The sequence below is a fragment of the Cataglyphis hispanica genome, chromosome 5 (assembly GCF_021464435.1).
Source record: "Cataglyphis hispanica isolate Lineage 1 chromosome 5, ULB_Chis1_1.0, whole genome shotgun sequence".
In the NCBI taxonomy this organism is placed as follows: Eukaryota; Metazoa; Arthropoda; class Insecta; order Hymenoptera; family Formicidae; genus Cataglyphis; species Cataglyphis hispanica.
The window spans coordinates 9,770,416-9,790,321 of record NC_065958.1 but is presented as its reverse complement, the minus strand read 5'-3'; the positions used below and the strand labels follow the sequence as shown (position 1 = coordinate 9,790,321).

At 33.0% G+C, this 19,906-nt stretch overlaps 4 protein-coding genes across 8 annotated transcripts; 1 reads left to right on the top strand and 3 right to left on the bottom strand.

Annotated features, from left to right (window-relative positions):
• The first annotated feature begins 74 nt into the window (after positions 1 to 74).
• On the top strand, positions 75 to 6,611 carry LOC126849443 (nuclear distribution protein nudE-like 1-B). Of its 3 annotated transcripts, none has more exons than XR_007687400.1 (9): positions 75 to 451; positions 1,073 to 1,255; positions 1,590 to 1,880; positions 1,978 to 2,114; positions 2,187 to 2,372; positions 2,955 to 3,082; positions 3,453 to 3,661; positions 3,888 to 3,955; positions 5,851 to 5,910. XR_007687400.1 is itself a non-coding variant. In XM_050591264.1 (8 exons), the coding sequence occupies exons 2-8, from the start codon at positions 1,173 to 1,175 to the stop codon at positions 5,906 to 5,908; spliced, it is 951 nt and encodes a 316-aa protein (XP_050447221.1). In that variant the 5' UTR covers positions 78 to 451; positions 1,073 to 1,172; the 3' UTR covers positions 5,909 to 6,611. The 3 variants fall into 3 exon arrangements, 1 of the variants encoding a protein (XP_050447221.1); XR_007687401.1 differs by lacking the exon at positions 75 to 451 and adding an exon at positions 730 to 929; XM_050591264.1 differs by lacking the exon at positions 3,453 to 3,661 and having other exon boundaries at positions 78 to 451; positions 5,851 to 6,611.
• A 1,055-nt stretch (positions 6,612 to 7,666) lies between these two features.
• LOC126849453 (histone H3.3A) lies at positions 7,667 to 11,081 on the bottom strand. 3 transcript variants are annotated; one of them, XM_050591282.1, is made up of 3 exons: positions 10,930 to 11,081; positions 8,747 to 8,882; positions 7,667 to 8,582 (listed from the first exon to the last, which is right to left on the bottom strand). In XM_050591282.1, exons 2-3 carry the CDS (start codon positions 8,872 to 8,874, stop codon positions 8,300 to 8,302), a joined length of 411 nt encoding a protein of 136 aa, XP_050447239.1. In that variant the 5' UTR covers positions 8,875 to 8,882; positions 10,930 to 11,081; the 3' UTR covers positions 7,667 to 8,299. The 3 variants fall into 3 exon arrangements, with proteins under 3 accessions (XP_050447239.1, XP_050447240.1, XP_050447238.1); XM_050591283.1 differs by lacking the exon at positions 10,930 to 11,081 and adding an exon at positions 10,729 to 10,752; XM_050591281.1 differs by lacking the exon at positions 10,930 to 11,081 and adding an exon at positions 9,762 to 9,913.
• A 770-nt stretch (positions 11,082 to 11,851) lies between these two features.
• LOC126849454 (histone H3.3A) lies at positions 11,852 to 13,977 on the bottom strand. The gene is made up of 3 exons (XM_050591284.1): positions 13,820 to 13,977; positions 13,144 to 13,273; positions 11,852 to 12,899 (listed from the first exon to the last, which is right to left on the bottom strand). Exons 2-3 carry the CDS (start codon positions 13,269 to 13,271, stop codon positions 12,617 to 12,619), a joined length of 411 nt encoding a protein of 136 aa, XP_050447241.1. The 5' UTR covers positions 13,272 to 13,273; positions 13,820 to 13,977; the 3' UTR covers positions 11,852 to 12,616.
• A 673-nt stretch (positions 13,978 to 14,650) lies between these two features.
• LOC126849432 (hepatocyte growth factor-regulated tyrosine kinase substrate) lies at positions 14,651 to 18,954 on the bottom strand. Its single transcript, XM_050591245.1, has 11 exons — positions 18,767 to 18,954; positions 18,609 to 18,693; positions 18,345 to 18,420; positions 18,071 to 18,259; positions 17,703 to 17,977; positions 17,556 to 17,631; positions 16,841 to 17,017; positions 16,301 to 16,656; positions 15,870 to 16,183; positions 15,475 to 15,773; positions 14,651 to 15,390 (listed from the first exon to the last, which is right to left on the bottom strand). The coding sequence occupies exons 1-11, from the start codon at positions 18,801 to 18,803 to the stop codon at positions 14,797 to 14,799; spliced, it is 2,478 nt and encodes an 825-aa protein (XP_050447202.1). The 5' UTR covers positions 18,804 to 18,954; the 3' UTR covers positions 14,651 to 14,796.
• Positions 18,955 to 19,906: the final 952 nt, after the last annotated feature.

The window sequence follows — 19,906 nt, the reverse complement described above, 5'->3', positions numbered from 1 at the left end:
ATAGGACTCTACGATACAGTACTGATTGGTTGATCAAACGCTTTGAAATGTTTCGTAACGTCAAATAGAGTAGCACTTCTGCACTCTTTTTCAAAGAGTTGCACGTTTGATTGTAGAACGTGCAATCTGCATACGTATTGACGCGGTGTCTGCATTACATATACGTATTTATTATTACACATTATCTACATTCTCGGCAGCACATCTTGAGATCAATCTCGGAACTCGCTCGGATTACGTGGCCAACACCATTTTGCTCTCGCTCTCGGTTCTCTTTAACCTGCCTGCCATTTTACGCGATCTTTCAGCCCGTCAGTGACTGCGTATTTGACAGCGGTGCCCGCGGTCATAGGTCATATGTGAATTCGTCGTTGCCGATTGATCGCGACCGACGTGTGGCTTGTTGGATGAAACCGCGGTCTCGGATGCGCGTGGTCGATATACGAAATAGGTACGAAGTAAACGATTTCCGTTTAAGCCGTTTTTCCGCTCGCTGCTACTGCGCCTCCAATTTTTCTACGTGTCTGCTACAGAGATCTTGCTCATCCATCGACAGCTTGTGTAGTGTGATTCATGATTCACACGTTGCATGCGTTCAGAAGACAACCGTTGGATAACGATCGTACGTGATTGGTTCTTACTTTTAGAACCAACAAATCAACGACGAGTGTTGACAAGACGATGCTCAACGGTTGCGTCTTCTGAACGCACCCAATAACACGTAATGACACTTGCGTTGCGATTATATTTCATCCGCGAGTACTTGCTCAAGATCTGCCTACTTCGAAATATCGGAAACGCACGTTTATCTTTCGACGTATTTTTACTTTTCGATTTTTTCGACTTGACAAATACTCATGCAAAGAGAAATCTGAATAGAATGTATTTTTGACGTGTCTTTAAAATTAAAGGCTCGAGGACACTAATCTGTACGTATCATGTATGAATATGCATAGCATCAAAGATACTTGAACAAGAATAACGATAAATTGTCTAAATGTTGTCCTTTTTTATATCTTTATTTTGTGTTCTTTTGGTTACAAAATTTTCTTACATACTTGCTTCTTTGCAGAATGTTAGTGTGAGCAATTATCGGTATCATATTTTGGAGTTAAAGATCGAAAGATAGTTGGGATTATATACAAGTGTTGTGATCATCCTCAAGAACAACGATGGATATAGATCCACCAGAATTCTCGTCAAAGGACGACGAGATTCAATATTGGATGGATCTAGCTCATCAAATGCATCAAAGGTAATATACGTTATATGTACATATGTATCAAGTCGCGTTGACATAATGTTACACGCTTACTTTCAAATAATTATGTAATAGTATTTGAATAATAATGTAATAATTATTGAAATATGAATGTAAATGTATATATTTTAATTTTCTTGAATAACAATTATAAATGAAAAATGATAACATGCTTAATATGTATATATGTTATTCTATTGTAAAAATGTTTGTTTTTTTTAACATATATATATATATATATATATATATATATATATATATATATATTATATGTAGAGTTAAAGTGTAGATTTAAATTGCATTAAAAGCATTTTATACATTGTCACAGAAAATATGATGTTGAACGTGAACTGGAAGAATTTCAAGAGAATTCACAAATGTTGGAGAAAGAATTAGAAACCTCCTTGGAACAAGCAGAAAAAATGAACACGGAATTGAGACAGAGAAATACAAGACTTGCTACAGAAGTTGAACAGTTGAGAATGCGATTAGATCAGCAATCTACAGATTGCTCCATGTTCCAAGGGAAAGCACAAGATTTGCAGCAACAACATGAGCATCTTTTGAAGTATATTAGAGAACTTGAACAAAAAAATGACGACTTGGAAAGAGCACACAGGTATCTCATATTTTTTCATTATGAGGATAATAAAAAATTGATGGAATTAAATAAATCAGTGGATATATATAATAAAACGACGATACATCTTTTACAGGATAAATAGGGTTACGGAAGAGGAAATAGAAGCTAAGTTTAATTTAGCTATAGAAAAGAATGCCTTACTTGAGTCAGAACTTGATGAAAAAGAAAGCCTAAAAGTTATAGTGCAAAGACTTATGGATGAAGTTAGAGGTTAATAAGATTTTTTTTTATTCAACATTATTTTGCAATATAAAAAGTAGCTAATATTTTATATTATTTTAGATTTGAAGCAGGAGATACAAGTACACGAAAGGCATCATGCCGATAATAATAAGACCGTTGAGAGAGTTCGTAATAGCATCGTCGACAGTAACAAGTTACAGGCCGAATTGGAATCAAATTCACCTGTTAGCCAGATAGTTTCACAAACCATACCTTCGAATAACACAACGACTTCGCCAATAAAACGTAGGTTATATAATGCTTTAGTTAAAACATGTTTTCCATTTTGCATTACAAAAACAATCACCGAAATTGATGAAAGTTACAATCAATCATGCACACATCAAAAAGTGAAAAATTTTACGTGGCTTAAAAGAAGGAAACATTGATATAAAAATGTATTGCATAAAATGAGAATTATTTAGAATAACTTATCTATTCTGCAATCTCTTTTTGTGATTTATTATTTATTTTTAAAAATTGTTTGATAATTTTTTAATTGTTTAATAATATTTTCTCTCCCATGCGCGCGCGCATTTCTTTCCTCGCATTTCCTCTCCTTTTCTTTTTCTTATTAAAGAAATCAATGTGCAGTATTATTATTATTGTAATACTGAATAAATATCTTTGGCAATATTTTTTTCTTTATTTCTTTTTAACTTTTTTAATATATCTCATAATATAAATATTATACAATTTAGATTTAATGATAGAGATTTATTAGATTTATATAGTTGTATTTGATCATAAATAATATTGATATATTAGTGTATATATACATATATATTTAGAAAGTGAAAATTAATCTTTTTTCTTGTTATTCTTTAGTTGGACATGGGATGGTAGGGGGTGTTATTGGAAACAACAATAATAATAATAATAATAGCCAACCATTGCCACCCTGTACCAGAATACTGGCAATGAATATGATTGGTGATCTCATGCGAAAAGTCGGGGTAAGCTCACGCAATTTCTCGATTATATTTTCTTCATTGTACTAGTAGTCTTTTAAGCTTGAAGCATGGCTTGTATGTTTTACTATACCTTTATGTATATACCTTTATATATACATTTGTAAAACGAAATAAGCTATATATATTAAGCGACCATTGATATAGATAGTTTCATTAATTTTATCAGCCAAACATCATATTTGCTTAATGATATTATATTACGGACAAATCAATAGAAAGTAATTATGTATATAACAATATATAATGAAAGATTGTAAATATTTCCTGTACATGTTGCAAGAGCAAATCACATTTGATTTGCGCTTGGAGTAGTCTTGGCAGTTGGTGTGACGTAGTTGGTGTTTTGTGGTAGTTTGACAGATGGGTCTGCATGGACTGTAGGAGAATAAAATGTACTTGTCCAAATGGACAGATATCAAATTCTACTTCATCTACTGTCTTATCAGCGGCCCAGACTCATGTGTCTCCTCAATGTATAAGGCAACAACCTAGACCGACCGCGTACAGATCTTCAACATGATTTCTCGTCATTAGATTATTTTGCATCTCCTTAAAGAACAGGTCTTGATTTGATTTTTGTTATTGCAGTGCTTGTAATTATTCACTATGCATCAAATTTAATTTATGTACTGTCGAAAAAATATCCATAATCCCATGCTTTACTATTAAAACAACAAATTTAATATCCTTGCTCTAACATTCTTGTCAATTTAATTTTGTTGTGTTAATCATAATTGTAAGATATATTAAATGCCACGGTCTTAATGATAATTATTCTTTTCTGCAGGCATTGGAAAACAAGCTGAATACAAGCAAAAACGCATTTCGAGAAGATCAAGTTCGTGATCTCTACAGGTAACACAGCAATTACGTTTTAATCACATTAAATTGTGTTGTGTTCTTCTGTTTTATCGTGTAATCTGTACACAAATAGATATCATGTATCTATTTTGATATACTCTTCTTTGATAAATTAACAAATTAATTTTGCTCATATTTCTCGATAAGATTTTATAATACTGAACAAAATTGTATAAAAAAATATGATATATGATATACTCTCATTGATTCACAATTATTGTACTTACTGTTATATACTTACTGTTGGTTGTGTTTCTATTGAATATGCTTCATCAGCGCCAAAAGACATCCACAATTTATATATTTATTATATATCTAAGGCTTTTTAAGCAATATTAAGTTTGTAGAAATAGACGGCTTTTTTATTTTAATATAATTTATATATTGAAGAAATTAATATTATGCCATACTTGTTTCAATTTGTTCAGTCAAAATTTCTTAATATAGTAAACACTCTTTATTTGATAGAGAATAATTTGTTCTTATACTTCTTAAGTCATTGTTAAATAATTTATGACTATGATGTAATTAATATTTTTTCATTTTTTTCTTTTATAATAATGTTTCCTAAGTATGTGCCATGTTTGAATATGTTTAAACATAAATGTTTAATTATTTTTTATTGGGAACTACATGTGCATATGTATTTGTTTTTATTTTATTGTATAACATGATAATTGGCTTTTAAAAGAATAATGAAATAATATTTATTTTGCAAAATAAATATGTACAGTAATTTTTTATATTAGTGTCGCATGCATATGCAAAATCTTCTTAATGCAAAGTGCAATAGACATATTTCAAAATGCAATAAGTCGCACATATATTTATACAAATTTAAATACAAAATAGATTTATTAAAAATGTACATAATGTACATCTATATATGTGTATGCAATTAATTTGTATTGATCATGCAGTCTGATTCTTTGAAAGAAAATATTATTCTATTGGAGCAATAAATATAATTGCATATATTTTGCGATTTTTATACATTTGTTTATTAGCATGTAAATATTGCATAAGTTTATTATACTAAAAGTTTCTTGCAGAAAATTAATTCTAAATTCTCAATATTACTGAAAAAGACATTTGTATAATTAATTTAAAATGATAATGAAAATAAATATGAATTTTATGCACCTGGTATGTAGAAAAAAATTCATTCAAGTAACAAAATGTTTCAAATTTGTGAAAAATTATAGTAATAAATTACAAAAGTGTGTACACTTTTATGTTTAGTGTGATAGTATATGCATATTATACATAACATATATATATTATACGTTACATTATACACATACATTATACATATACATACACATATATATACAGATATCAAGCGCTACAAAAATGTGCAATTGTATTAAAAAAATTAATTAATGTCAATGCTGTAATAAAAAAATGATGTAATATTTAAATAATTTTAAACAACATTTTTATGTACATTGTAAATAACATTTTTTAAATTGGCTTATTGCATATTAAGTCACAATTTATGCTGACATGAAATTACTCGTGGCTCAATCTTTTATATAAAAAAAATATGAAACAGTACATTTATGAATCCTTTCCTGCATGAATGGCCATTGTTACTTTTATCCTACACATTATATAGCAAAAATATCATAGCATTATTAATATCAGACATCTTAAATATATGTGTTAATAGAATAAAATTTAAGAATGGATTCTTTTAATTGCGCAAACAATATTTAGTTAAATTATGCACAAAATTGATATGCGCGCATATTTTTTATTCTAAATAGATTATACCCGTCCATGTGTGTGTGTATGTGTGTGTGTGTGTAATACACACATACATACACATTTTTAACATTAGATAAGACACAAGCTATAACAAGAGATTATTGCATTTGTCCAATTAGAACTAGACGGCAAGTGAGAAGCCCAGCCTCAGGAAACAACAACCATATTCGATTGTAAGCGCAAGATAATGTCGCAGCGCAATCATCACATTGTACAATCCCGAGGTGTAATGTTCGTAACGAAAATTTATTTAATGACTTTAAGTCTTATTATTAAGTTATTCCGAAAATTCAGTTATTCGCAAAATTAAAAAGCACTCTATCATGCCAAGAATGAAAAGTTATTCACATGATTTACACAGGCATAGAATAAAATTTTTCTTATGATAGCTTGCTTGTTAAAAAACATTGTATAAAATAATTATAAATTCGCAAAGTTGACGAATTATACTTTTCTTCAATTACATATATCGAATGACATTAATTTGCTGCTATAATTATCACAAGCGATATTTTTCAAATGTCGAATTAAATGCTGCTAATGGAATATCACTGTATTCCTACTCTTTATACTGTTCACACTATAATTCGTCAAATATTTTCGCTTGCGTTTTTGTTACGACAAATAAATGATTTATTTACTTATAAAAACTTACATGTGTAAGTATGTCGCTTTGATAACAAAATATATCGGTATCCCCCGATTTGAATCGATTTCTCTATCATGTTAACTCTTTCAAGCCTATTATGCTACATTAATATAATATATATACATATATTAATACGATTGCCACACGTGCAATATATAACTATGTGGTATGTAGTAAATGATAACTAATTTTCATGTAAATAACAAAAAATAATAATACAAAATATATATATTGTTATTTATTATTTATATATTTATATAAAAGAGATGTATTCTTTTTTCTTATTTTTCTCTACATTAATTGTCTTCAGATAATTTATAATTTTGTGCTTCGATATTATGAAAAAATGAAAAATTTGTGAATGTATAGAGAATGAAGAGTTTGGGCTAATAACATGTTAAGCCAAATAAAAATCTTAATTTTTCTGCAATTTTATGAATTTTGGAATTTTGGCCTCGGCAAAAAGTAAAAATCTTACATTTTCTTTAGAGATCCTTTTAAGAAAAAAATATAAATATTGCAAAATAAAATAATGTGTCTTATTTGTGTTATTTATAATACGTTTTAACTTTTTATGATACATTTTTTTATTTATTCAAATTGATAATATGTGATTTAACATATTATTGCCTTAAGTACTTTGAATATATTAAATAGTAATAAAATGGAATAATATTATTATATTTATAATAAAAGAAATATACTTGTGACGCTTGTAGGAAATTACATAATTAATAAATAATTTATAAAATATTTTTTAACATGTAGGTATAATTTGTAACTGCAATATTTTATCATTGTCCATAAATAATTAATACATGTACTTTGTAAAAATGTATACTTTTTAGTGCTTTAAACATATTTATGCACATATACACACATGTAAAGTTCTTCTATTTTTTTATCATGTCAAAGGTATCATTTTCTAATTGGAAAAGTAATTACTTTTTATGGATGAATTTCAATAATTATATACATTGTAACAAATATTAGTTAAAAAATAGCATGTTTGCGTCGATTTACATCTAAAGTTCAGTGCTTTAAAGCACTAAATTAAATTGCGCAAGAGAATGTATATTCTCTGATAAGTTCAAAATTGTTATCGCAAATGAAAAAAATCATGTTATACTATTATGAAAATCTGAGAATTTTATTCAAATAAACTCATATTAATTTAACGATGCATGTCGTACATATTTTTGTATAACCATAAATTAAGTTTCACAGAAACCATTCGAATTCAGACAAAAATAAGACATAAGGTAAGATAAGATAAGTGAGACGTGTGAATTTAGAAGATTTATTTATACGAAATGCTTTTATCTTTACACAAATTTTTACACAATGGGTGATTAAAATGATGTATGTAACTCGAGTACAGAGATCTAATATGTTAAGCGCTACATCTCAACTTTACAGTGAGGGTATCTTATTCTAGTGCACACTTTTTGCAAGTACTAATAATGATAATGACATTATTATGTATATTAGTAGTGATAAGAAGATAAATAGTGAACAGAAACGCCATTTCCAAATGTTGTATAACCGAATCACTTTGTGTATACCTTATATTAATTTTTAGCACAGCAACTATTGCAAATTAATTTCATAAATATATGATATAATTAAATTGAAGAGCTATGAAAAACAGTTTCGAGGAAAAAAAAAAAAAAAAAAAAAAAAAATCCCGTACAATTTGTGAAACGTGTTTTATTCATTAGAGAATGACAAAATTATTAAACAATAACGTGCGCCGTACAGCGCTTAATGTCTCTATATAGATAAAATATGTGTAGAGCTTGGAATGAAAGTGCTTCATCCACGATGCGATTGCAAACAGTAATGTATGTAATTAATAATATAATAATATTAATAATAATAATAGCAGTAAACGGTATGTATGCGTTACGCAGCGTCTCTTAAGCACGCTCGCCGCGAATTCGCCGAGCCAACTGGATGTCCTTAGGCATAATTGTGACGCGTTTCGCGTGAATCGCGCACAAGTTGGTGTCTTCAAACAGACCAACGAGATATGCTTCGGATGCTTCCTGCAGGGCGCCTATGGCAGCGCTTTGAAAACGCAGATCGGTCTTGAAGTCCTGCGCGATTTCACGTACCAATCGTTGAAACGGTAATTTTCTGATTAACAATTCCGTCGACTTTTGGTATCTTCTGATTTCTCGAAGAGCGACGGTACCAGGTCTGTAAAAATCGTAAAACGCTCCGTGTATAAATTGTTACGAATGTCGAATATAGTGAAAAGTCAAATTAAATCCAAGCAACGCGTGTTGATTTTTCTAATATTCAATATTTTGTGATATTTTTGATACACTTTTATGCATATGTATATATATATATGTACATACCTGTAACGATGCGGCTTCTTGACACCGCCGGTGGACGGTGCGCTCTTCCTGGCCGCCTTTGTAGCGAGTTGTTTGCGAGGAGCTTTTCCTCCCGTCGATTTACGGGCAGTCTGCTTAGTACGCGCCATGACTTAACCTAACACAATAAGAGATATCGATTAAATATTTTTCTCGACAATGACAGAAGAAAATTTCAATCAATCGTTAGTGAGAAATTCCGTTTTGGCCCTTGCACGGACTATCAATCTTATATTTCTTCGATTACGTAAAATATCCTTCGATCATCAATCAGTTTTAAACGACTCGACAATTAAATACAATCTGATACAATCGACCATCGACCGCAGTGTGCGATATATCCAGTCCGCGAGTTCACGAGTAGAGGTAGATTGGATTAGCTTGGGAAGTGGGAAAGGTATTTATTGTTAGTGGAGATGGTGGTGGTAATTGTCATTGCGAGGTGGGGGAACAATCCGTTGCTATTCGCGCGATCGCGCGGAGGAAGCGCGCACCGAAGAACGCCGCGCGTTGCGCAATGCACGAACTTTCGTTCCCCGCGAGACGGCGATGGAGAGGAGAGGACAGGACAGGAGAGAAGAGGAAAAGAAAGGAAAGGAAAAAACACCCGCGCGTTGTCAGGCGAGGAATTCGCGTCGCTTCGAGACCCAGGTACGAGGGTACCTGGGGAGAGGCGTTCGGCGACGACGCTCGCGGTATCCCGCGAGAAATCGGCTCGATCGCGCCAGTTTTTCCGAGAAAAAGGCGAGAGACGTCGCGTCACTGCCGCCACCCGCGACGCCGTTCCCCGTTCCGTGAACGTCAATCGCAAAATGGTGGCGGCTCGTAGAGATGGACGCGACTAAGGTCGCGCGGTGGAAAATTCGAGTTTTTCCCGGAAAACGCTCGTTCTTGCTCGCGATCGACGCCGTTTTCACTCGCGGTGTTGACGGCGCGCGCGCGCGCGCGCTCGACGCTTTCGCGATTTCATCTCGCGGATCTCGGACTCGTCACCCACCTCGAGCAGATTATCGAACACGAGCGGACGCGAATAAACTAGGTACACTATCCCGTATCCTCGCACACTCCGATGGCAGTGGACGCTCTCCCGAGTCACGACTCTCTCGCGTCCCTTACCCTCCCCCTCTCCCCCTCCCCCCCCTGGAAATTAAATCGTGCGAGAGGCATATAGAGCTCGCGGTGCGCCGCCGGCCAATCCGAGCAGCGAGCCGTCGTTCGGCCGTCGCGTCGCATTGGTCGCCGGTGCATCGAGTGCGGCGCGAGTGCCCTGTCAATCGCTCGAAATCTTACTACGATACGCTCTCTCGAGCGAGCGCACCCCTCCCGCTCCCGCTCTCGCTCTCGCATCCGCACCCGCATCGAGCCGTGCGCTTCTCTCGCGCGGAAGAACGCGAACAATTGCCGCGAACGAGAAAATTGTTCCCCGAGGAAGAGGGCGGGCGGGGAGAGGAGGGGAGGGGATGGGGAGGATTCGATCGATCGATGGACGCCGCGGAAAACTAGTTTAAGAATGTAAATATCGCGCGCCGCTATCTCATTGTACGGCGATTTCCCAGACACGGACGAGATCGATACAAGAGCCGAATGATAAACAAACACCGCGACATGACGTGTATTGCACTTTACATCGCGCAATTGTGCGAATATCCTCGAGCTATATCCTTTGTTCCGAATTGCTAATTCTTCCACATTTAGGACTAATTTTTTATTTTCCATGTATAATAAAATCGATTATCGTATATAAAGGGAGTAAATGGGGGAAGAGACAACAAACACGATCAATTGCTTCGTCCAGTCTGTTACATAGTAGCGTTAAATGTAGGATATGAATGGCTGCTGGTCCTCGGACGAGGCTTTGTCTTCGCGAACGCAATTCCGCTCAATCCGATAATCGCTATTACAAATGCGTACTTTTGAGCCGAGTTATCGCGCCTCTGCATAATATTAAATCCTTATATCCTTACGAATTGTAGAAATACAGCTAGGCTTTCGTCTCATTACATCGAAGAAAAATGAAGCACACACGACACACACATACACACACACACACACACATACACACAGAGAGGTTACTTGAATGTGACATGAAACAACTGCATATTTGCAACCGCGCGAAATAGTTCCGATATAATTTCTCGACACGGAGAGGAAGTACCTATACTTACAGCTCAATTATCGCGCGTCGTTATATCGTAACCGGATAATCTTGTAATCTGCTTGATTTCGTCATTCGATTTCAATTATACGAGACAGAGGAAAAATACGTGAATCAAAAAATGATGACGCGACGCTACTGTTTACGGAGAAAGGCGGCTACTTATGTATATCGCGCTACAATAACGCATGACGTAGTATGAGATTATCCTTTTTGCTACATCGTCGAGTATCGATCAGCGAAATCTTGAGATCGATGTCCGGCCTGTAGAAAAAAGCGCGCGCGCATACAAAAATACACATACATTTGCGCGTAATGTGTGCCGTGTGAGTGTAAGAGGTAAGATACGTGTCAGTGTGTGGATATGCGCGCACGCATACACTATATCGCCCTCGTCGCAAGCATTTTGCGACGAATCGATAGCGTCGTGCAATACCGCAAATACGTTTGCTTGCACAGGCGCGAAAGTGATTGCATGCTTGTGACGTTACAGATCTCGGACATGGTGGAAGAAATATGTATACTATATACACAAAATTATATATACATATGTATATAAGGAAACACGATTCTTTTTCATTACATTGATTAGAAAATGTATTTTACTGTATTATTGTTACAATTATCAATAGTACTATGTAATTATTTATTATTAATAATTAAGATAATTACAACTTATAATAATAATTCGACATTAAAAGAGCTGCACAAGCAATAGATAATTTTCGAAGAAAACTATCCTTCAACATAAAATTAATTTACTTAATCAAAATATACAAAGAAAAAAATTTTACAAATTCACATTCTTTATACGTTTCTCTCTCTTTCATTTCCACTTCACACATAACGCAGGCGCACACACACACATATACGAAACACGCACATTTTAAGACATCAATCAGTAAAAAAATATTTTTGTAAAAATGCAGCTCTTTTCTTGTCATATCTTTAATAAAATACATGAGACATATATGACATCACTTGGAGTACATTTTTAATTCTAGAGTTTTTAAAGAATGAAAAATACGGATCGATATACATGTGTCACATGTAATAATATACGATGAATAAACTAATACGACTAATAAACTTATAATAAACTTTTCCACACATCTCACGTTCTCGATAAACAGCCGTGTACATATGTATATATAAAATATATATACATATACACAGTATACATTTTCAATTGTTTTATACTCTACATTTTATGTGTGAAAGTCTATATTAATAAGTATTAGCAATTTTATTTATGTGTAAAGACGTTATAAATTGGAATAAGATAATCTGCAAATTACTACAAAACAAAGTTGGTTAAGGTATTAAAATAAAAATGTTAACTCTTGGATTTGTTTTTAAGGAAAAGGATATGCAAAATCTATACGCAATATTGCTATGTACGTTATTTCTCTATCTATTGAAATATAAAAAACGACAAATAAATTATTTATTTTTTTCATTTTTATCTTTTTTTGTCAATGTATCATGAATTATGTTATGTTTTATCATATTATGGAATTTATTACAGACTCGTTCATTATTCTTCTTTTAACATCTCTACTGTAATGATTGGCAGTGTATAAACTATGGTAAATATATATATGGAAAAAAGTTAATAATATAATTTTTAGATTGTTTAAAACGTAAAATGTCCAAATGATAAGAAAATGAGAAAAATTGTTAAAAGCATGAATGATTTAAGCGCGTTCACCGCGAATTCGTCGCGCTAACTGAATATCTTTTGGCATGATAGTAACGCGTTTGGCGTGAATGGCGCACAAATTGGTATCCTCGAACAAGCCAACCAAATAAGCTTCTGATGCTTCCTGAAGAGCCCCTATAGCGGCACTTTGAAAACGCAAATCGGTCTTGAAGTCCTGAGCAATTTCACGAACCAAACGTTGAAACGGCAATTTCCTGATCAACAACTCGGTCGACTTCTGATATCTTCGAATTTCTCTTAGAGCTACAGTACCAGGCCTGAAAAAAACACATGGATGTATAAATAAATGAAAGTCATTCTTACAGACACTAAAATATTTATTTTATTTTCGATAAGATGAGAATATAAAACATTGCATTAAATAAATGTATTAAATTTATAAATTTATGTTAAAATATTTAGAGTGTATTTTACAATTGCCTCTAATCTTGTATCACACTTCGATATTTGTATAATTTTTTGAATAAATAGATTGTAATCACATCAATCCAATAAGCATACCTATAACGATGTGGTTTCTTGACACCTCCAGTGGACGGCGCGCTTTTACGCGCTGCTTTAGTGGCAAGTTGCTTCCTGGGTGCCTTACCACCGGTCGACTTACGAGCTGTTTGCTTGGTACGAGCCATAACTGTAAATATTTCACATTTGAGTCTTTTCTTAGCGAAAAGCTAATAGGGTCATGCGTAGAGAGAGGCGGACGGAAAAGTGAAGGAAAAGAAAGGGCGGAATGAACAATAAAACAATATCGGAAGTGTTGACCAAATAATTTTTCTCGAATGCGGGAATGATATATCAAAAATATTCTTGAAACACGCCACATAAAATTACACTGGTTAATCATGAGTTTGACGAAACAATCATCACTACATACATATACATATACATACATATATATATATATATATATATATATATATATATATATATATATATATATGCACACACACATATATATTACCACGCAATTTCCCTCCAAAAGTGAACATACACAATAAACAAAATGGCGGCAAGTCTGGATACACTTTTCCAAGGTGCTTGAGAAGACGTGGAAAACGAAAGCGACTTCTCACATGTTCGATACATATTTTCGCGTTCACACGAGCTATTGTTACAAACCATGCACGCACATGTAGCTATTGATCGCAATAGTTTATAAATGATACGATTATATTACCTGATTCGTTCTATTTAACCAGCAATGCTTTTCGCAGGAAACTTGTTTAATTAGAAGCGGACTTCTTGACACGAATGTCAAACGCAAACGTACGCGAACGACGAAAGACCGAAGACCATAGAAGACTGTAGAAGACTGAGCGTCAAACACTATTTCACTGTTTATGAAAAGAATAAGAGCTACATGCTTCTGCGCAAATAAGAGCATTCCTATTCAAACTGCGCGATTGGTCGATGCTGAAAAAGTCAATCGTGATTGGTTGAAAGCACCACGAATAGCGTTGTTAGATTGTAGGAGCGCGTTCAAAAATCTTTCCCGCGAAATAAAGTAGAATTTAAATTAACCAAGGGATGAGAGGATTTCTTGTCTTGATCAATTAAATGCTGCGGGTAGAATTTTCGCGCAAACGCACCCTAATTTTAAATTTTATATATATTTATAAATGTGTGTTTATACGAGATTGGTGTTTCAAATCATAAAGCAATTAGTGAGGTGTCTAATTGGGCGCCATTCTCCATTTTCAGTATCTAGGATCGTTAAGTATTTCATTCGCTTTTAGTATAAATTTATTACAATTCCTTTTTTTTCCTTTTTTAAATTTAAAAACAATTTTATTTTAATATCTTAAATTGCACAATGTATATAAAATTAGCTTGTGTGTGTGTGCGCGCGCGCGTGTGTGTGTGTTAGCCTTTAGCAGATTCTCACATTTATCGCATCATCATATATCCCATTAATGTAATCTTCTATGTATTAATATATGGACTTCATATTTTATTCTATTTTTTTACAAATAGTTTAATATTATATATCAATAACAAGAAACAAGCCTATAAAAGTATGGTTTTATTACCAGAGACAAAATTTCATGAAGTAAAATAAGCAATTGTATTTTAATTTTACAATGTCAATGTTTTAATTTAGAAAGAACAGTAAAATAATATTTTTTATTACCTTAAATGCATTATACATAATGTTCAATCAAAAGAAATCAATTCTGCTGTTTTAGGTTTTGTATCTTCAACATCTTGCAAAGCTTCATTGGCTGTAGCTGGAATTGGAGGAGCTGCTTGAAATGACATTGACTGCGCTGCTGGAATTTGAGCCATTCTTTGCATTGTCGGTACATTAGATGCTTGAAGACCAGGTAAAGCCTGACTAGTTGCAGGTCCACTGCCGGCAGGTATTTGAATAATGCCCGAAGGTTGAGAAGAAATGACAGCGTTGGAAACGACATGTGCTGGCATTGAGGATCCTTGACTACCAGGCAATGTAGATGGTTGCGATCCTATTTGCGGAGATAGACCGACCACAGTTCCAGTAGGTACGAGACTTGCTGGAACTACTGGACCTGATGAAGGACCCATGTGATTTTGAGGTATCGGAGGTAATCCGATTTGAGCCGAAGGAGCTGCTTGCTGCGATATTTGAGATGAGATACCTTGTTGAGGTGGTCTACCTGTTGTAGATTGTCCTGGTGACATATGTACTGGAGGATTTTGTTGGGGTCCTATCTGATGATTGTTCGATGGCTGAAGCTGTTGAATAGACGGCGTCATTTGAGAAGGCATCTGGAAAAACAATATTTATCAGATACTTATGGATTCATGTATAGAAAGACTGACAAAGATATTTGTAAAAATTTATAAACTTACTATTCCTGGGCCTGGTATAGACACACAACTTATATTTTCCTGTCCTTGAATGGATGGGTCTGACGATTGTTGGTCCGGATTAGGAAGCGATGTCATCATATGTACCGGCAATGTATTCATTGATGGCATGTTATAACCCTGTATAGGATATTGATTCATGGGTGGTTGCCCATACATATAAACTCCTTGATTCGTGGGTGACATAGGATTATAATTAGCTGCAGGAGTCGGATAATGGACATGACGAACAGGTGATCCTTGAGAAGGTCCCATAAAATCTGAAACTGCTTGATAACCTCCTGCAAAAATCGAATAGATATAATCTCAATGAAAATAAAGGTAAAGATTTGAAAATATTTAATAATTTTAAATAAAATTGCAAACGCCTAAATTACCCATTATATATTGCTGTTTCTGTTGCTCTTGACGCATTTGCATTTCTCTTTCTTGTTCTTGAATCTTTCGTAAAGCTAACTGGCGTTGATATTGTAAGTATTCTTGCTTCTTTTTTCGCATGATTGCCAGCTTTTGCGCCATTAGCATTTGCCGCTGTCTTTCAGCTTCCTCTGCTCTCCTTCGTAACTTTTCCTTATGTTCTTCTCGAAGTGCATCTAAAGCAGCTCTAGCATCCTTCATTTGAGTTAATTTATCTTGCAAGCCTTCGTAATACACTCTATTATCATCCTGCTCTTGGATATATCTTAATAATCTATAAAAAAAAAAGAAACATGTGTTTTGTTTTGTCTATTTTATATAAAACTCTCATATATGCACACATATACTTGACAAAATATCAAAAATAAAAATAATAGTTTATTGAACATACCTGGAATGCATAGCTGTTATATTCATAAATAAGGTTTGAACCGAACTATCATTAGCAATTGATCTTCCCCTCGAGGAATTACTTTTCATCCTATTTACGAAAATTTCGACTTGAGATCTTAAACCAGCTACAAATTCTTCCATTTGAGTATCAATCTCGCCATTTTCCTGTTTTACAAGTACAACTCTTTGAGGCATAGGACTGCTTATGTTTGGCGCAGATGGACTAGTCACATCTACTCTTGACCCATGTTCTTCGTTTACAGTTTGTCTTTGTTCCCAATATTTGCGATTCAGATATTTAGCAAGCTCAGGTTCAATCTCGTCGTCATCTTGCATTCGTGATGGACTAGGACCCTAATAAAAAATAAAAATAAAAAAAAACAATACATAAATCTTTATATGTAATTTTTGTATAATTGAATGTATACTAGATAAGATAATATTAATGTTTCACTAATCTAATTCATATTAAAATGCAGATTATTAATAATGATTTTATACAATAAGATACTTTCAATAAGAGTTATAGAAGACTAACAGGTGACAGTGGTGGTGAATATGTTGTTCTAGATATAGGAGTAGGATTGGATTTTAAAGCACTTGTAGCGCGTTTCTTCTCCTTTTCTTTCTGTTCAGCTTCACTTTGACTCAAAGCTATTGCTAGATTCAATTCTTCTTCTTCCCGCAATTCTTCTTCCGTTTTTCTAACTGGAACCTAAAGATATAAAAAGTACTATATATATAACACTTAGAAAATTAATTTATTAATATCTAATATTATTGCAAAGAATTATCTCAGAAATCAAATTAAAGTTTCAAGAAAAGTTTCATTTCCTTCAATTCAATATTTTTATGACAATAATACAATTGTATAATGCAATAATAATTATTATATAATTATATTATAGTTATAAATCATAACGCAATTTGCAATTGTATAATATATTATATACGTTTATCAATATATTACTTTGAATCATCATATAAATCATTATTTTCAACAAAGAATAAGAATACCTGGGAGAAGAATAATTGAGGAAGTCATGTTTGACTAATACTTTGATTATATAAATGAATACTCTCGAATTTAAATATATATAGAAATGAACAAGTATAATAGATGATCCAATTTAAAAATATTGACATATAATTTAATTGCAAGTAATTTAAAAGGTGAAGGTAATTAGTTTTTTTTTTTGTTATATATTTTCAATATATTGTTATTAATATCAATAAAATGCAAATATACATACTTGTTGCTGCTGAGCCAAAGTACTTTTGAGATATTCTGCTGGAAGATCTGTATCTTTGGTTTGTGTTGCGGATGGTCTGAAAAAAATTATAGTTTCAAAAATATCTCTACATAATATATGGTGCAGGAAATGCAAAATTTCACTAACTTGTTAACTTGCTCGTAGCAAGCTTCGCAAACTCGGACTTCTTTCTCAATCCCAAATTTTGGCAGAGTAGACACTTTGCTGGAGCACTGACCACAAAAGACTTGACCACATGCTCTACAGTGATGTTTTCGTTGAACCATGCTGAAAGTAACGCGACACCGGTGACATACTTCACCATCTGCCCATGCAGGTGCAGTATCTGCTCTAAACATAGCGTCACTTTCTTTTAAAGCAGGAAATTGATATCCTTCGGCTTTCATTATATTTACGGTATCCTAAAATTATAAAAAGATACAAAGAAATAGACATATGTGTATAATAAAATTATTAATTGATAATTAAAATTTTTGCAAGCTATAATCATTTACCTGAACTGTTCTATACTTGGGACTGTGACGAAATGCATGAGCCCAAGCTTGTATTAATTCTAAAGTTTTCAATCTAACAACGTCATGCGAAGATGTTTTGACTAATTCTTTTAGTTGTTCCATATATTGTTTGGTAGCTATCTCATCGTGAATCAGTGTTCCACAATTTTTTACACAAGATTCCAGTACCTGTGTGTATAATTGGGGCATTAATAAATAAAAATAATAAATGCAATATTTTTCTCTTGTACTATGATATTAAATTACATCTTACCAGTAAAGCATATGTGGATACATGTGGATTAGGATTTAATATTTTCTTTCTTATAGCAGCAAGTGCAGCTTTTGGCCTATGGAAAAATGGAAAATGCTTAGAAACAAATATAGCAATATAATGCAAGAATAATGTATCTCCAGTGCAATTTTCTCTCTCTAGTAGTAATGCAAAATATAATTGACAATATATGTTGTTGTTCAATATTATATTCTAATTATTAGCAAAAAATAAAAATGTACTTTTTACAGGAATTATGCTTACTGAACATCGCTTTGACGTATAAGGTCACAAATTTGCAATATTGTAGGCCAATCTGGTTCTAACTGCAGATGGCTTGTCGCCTTATCTGCAAAAGATTAACAATGACTTAGGGAAAGCTCCGACATTTTGGACGAATTTTAAACTCTCAAGAAACTCACCTAACAATTTGTCAAAATTTGTTGAACTGCGAAACATTCTGTTATCTCGACGAAATTCACGTTTCTGTCCTTTCTTGAAGTTTTGTTGCGTACAGTCACGCAACAATTACAATCGGGTTGCAGTGGTTGCAGTGATTGTAATTTTGACAATTGTTCACTTCGCGTTTAATCTCCTGCTTCCCCTGATATTTACGCGATATCAGTCACATATCTAGTAGGGTTGCGTTCAAAAATCTTACCCAGAAAAATAGCATTTAATGAACCAATCAGAACAAAATGAGCAAAGAGATTTCTTTATCCTGATTGGTCAATTCTATTACACTTTATCTCATAGGTAAAATTTTTGAACGCACCTATAGAATAGATATGAATGCGATGATCGATTAATCGATTATTGAAAATTATCGATATTAACCAACTTTATTTCATTCTCGTCGCACAACTTGAAATTTGACACGCGCTTGCAATTTTGTGAGAAAAAAACATAAAAGTGGCGAGTACAGTGAAATCTCGTATTATAAATATCTTATGCATTTTATAAATTAGTTGAACGGTCGTAGAGCGACGTATTCTTTTTTTCGAATTATGTTGTTCTGCTCTCACTATTCATCACGTTGTATTACGTGCGTATTACGTTAGAGAGCATAGGTTACAAAAGAAGAAGCGCGCATAATATAATGAAAATATTTCTTAAATTTTTTATAAATAATGACGTGTTTTTTTATTAATATTTTTAATTATTAATTATTATTATTTATTTTAGGTTTGTGAAAATTGCGTGCATAATTAACTATATTTTTGCGAGAGAATATAACATATAAATACAATACGAATGCGAAATGAACTTTGTCGATGTGAACGCAGAAGGAGATTTGAATCGAAAAGGCATTGGATGACGGCGCCAGTGAAACAATTTTGAAGTGAATAATTTAGTATTTATGTATGTTATTTATACAATTTTTTAAAATATTGAATATATATATTATTTGGACGTTGCTATAATTATTTGAATTTTTTGTATTTGTATGTACAGATCAATATAATTTCAACATAATTTTCAAAATATGGTCAACTTTTTGTTGTATGCATCGACCGGTGAGTGATAAATTTTATTTTAGTTGGAAGTATATAATAGTCTAT

Coding starts and splice junctions, on each gene's coding strand:
- LOC126849453 (XM_050591282.1), bottom strand. CDS start 8,874: ATGGCGCGTACTAAGCAGACTGCCCGTAAATCGACGGGAGGAAAAGCT. Junction 8,583..8,746: donor AAGAAGCCGCATCGTTACAG/GTATGTACATAT, acceptor CGATTTTTACAG/ACCTGGTACCGTCGCTCTTC.
- LOC126849432 (XM_050591245.1), bottom strand. CDS start 18,803: ATGTTTCGCAGTTCAACAAATTTTGACAAATTGTTAG. Junction 18,694..18,766: donor AAATTTTGACAAATTGTTAG/GTGAGTTTCTTG, acceptor AATCTTTTGCAG/ATAAGGCGACAAGCCATCTG. Junction 18,421..18,608: donor ATACGTCAAAGCGATGTTCA/GTAAGCATAATT, acceptor ATTTTTCCATAG/GCCAAAAGCTGCACTTGCTG.
- LOC126849443 (XM_050591264.1), top strand. CDS start 1,173: ATGGATATAGATCCACCAGAATTCTCGTCAAAGGACGACGAGATTCAA. Junction 1,881..1,977: donor GACTTGGAAAGAGCACACAG/GTATCTCATATT, acceptor CATCTTTTACAG/GATAAATAGGGTTACGGAAG. Junction 2,115..2,186: donor ACTTATGGATGAAGTTAGAG/GTTAATAAGATT, acceptor ATATTATTTTAG/ATTTGAAGCAGGAGATACAA.
- LOC126849454 (XM_050591284.1), bottom strand. CDS start 13,271: ATGGCTCGTACCAAGCAAACAGCTCGTAAGTCGACCGGTGGTAAGGCA. Junction 12,900..13,143: donor AAGAAACCACATCGTTATAG/GTATGCTTATTG, acceptor TGTTTTTTTCAG/GCCTGGTACTGTAGCTCTAA.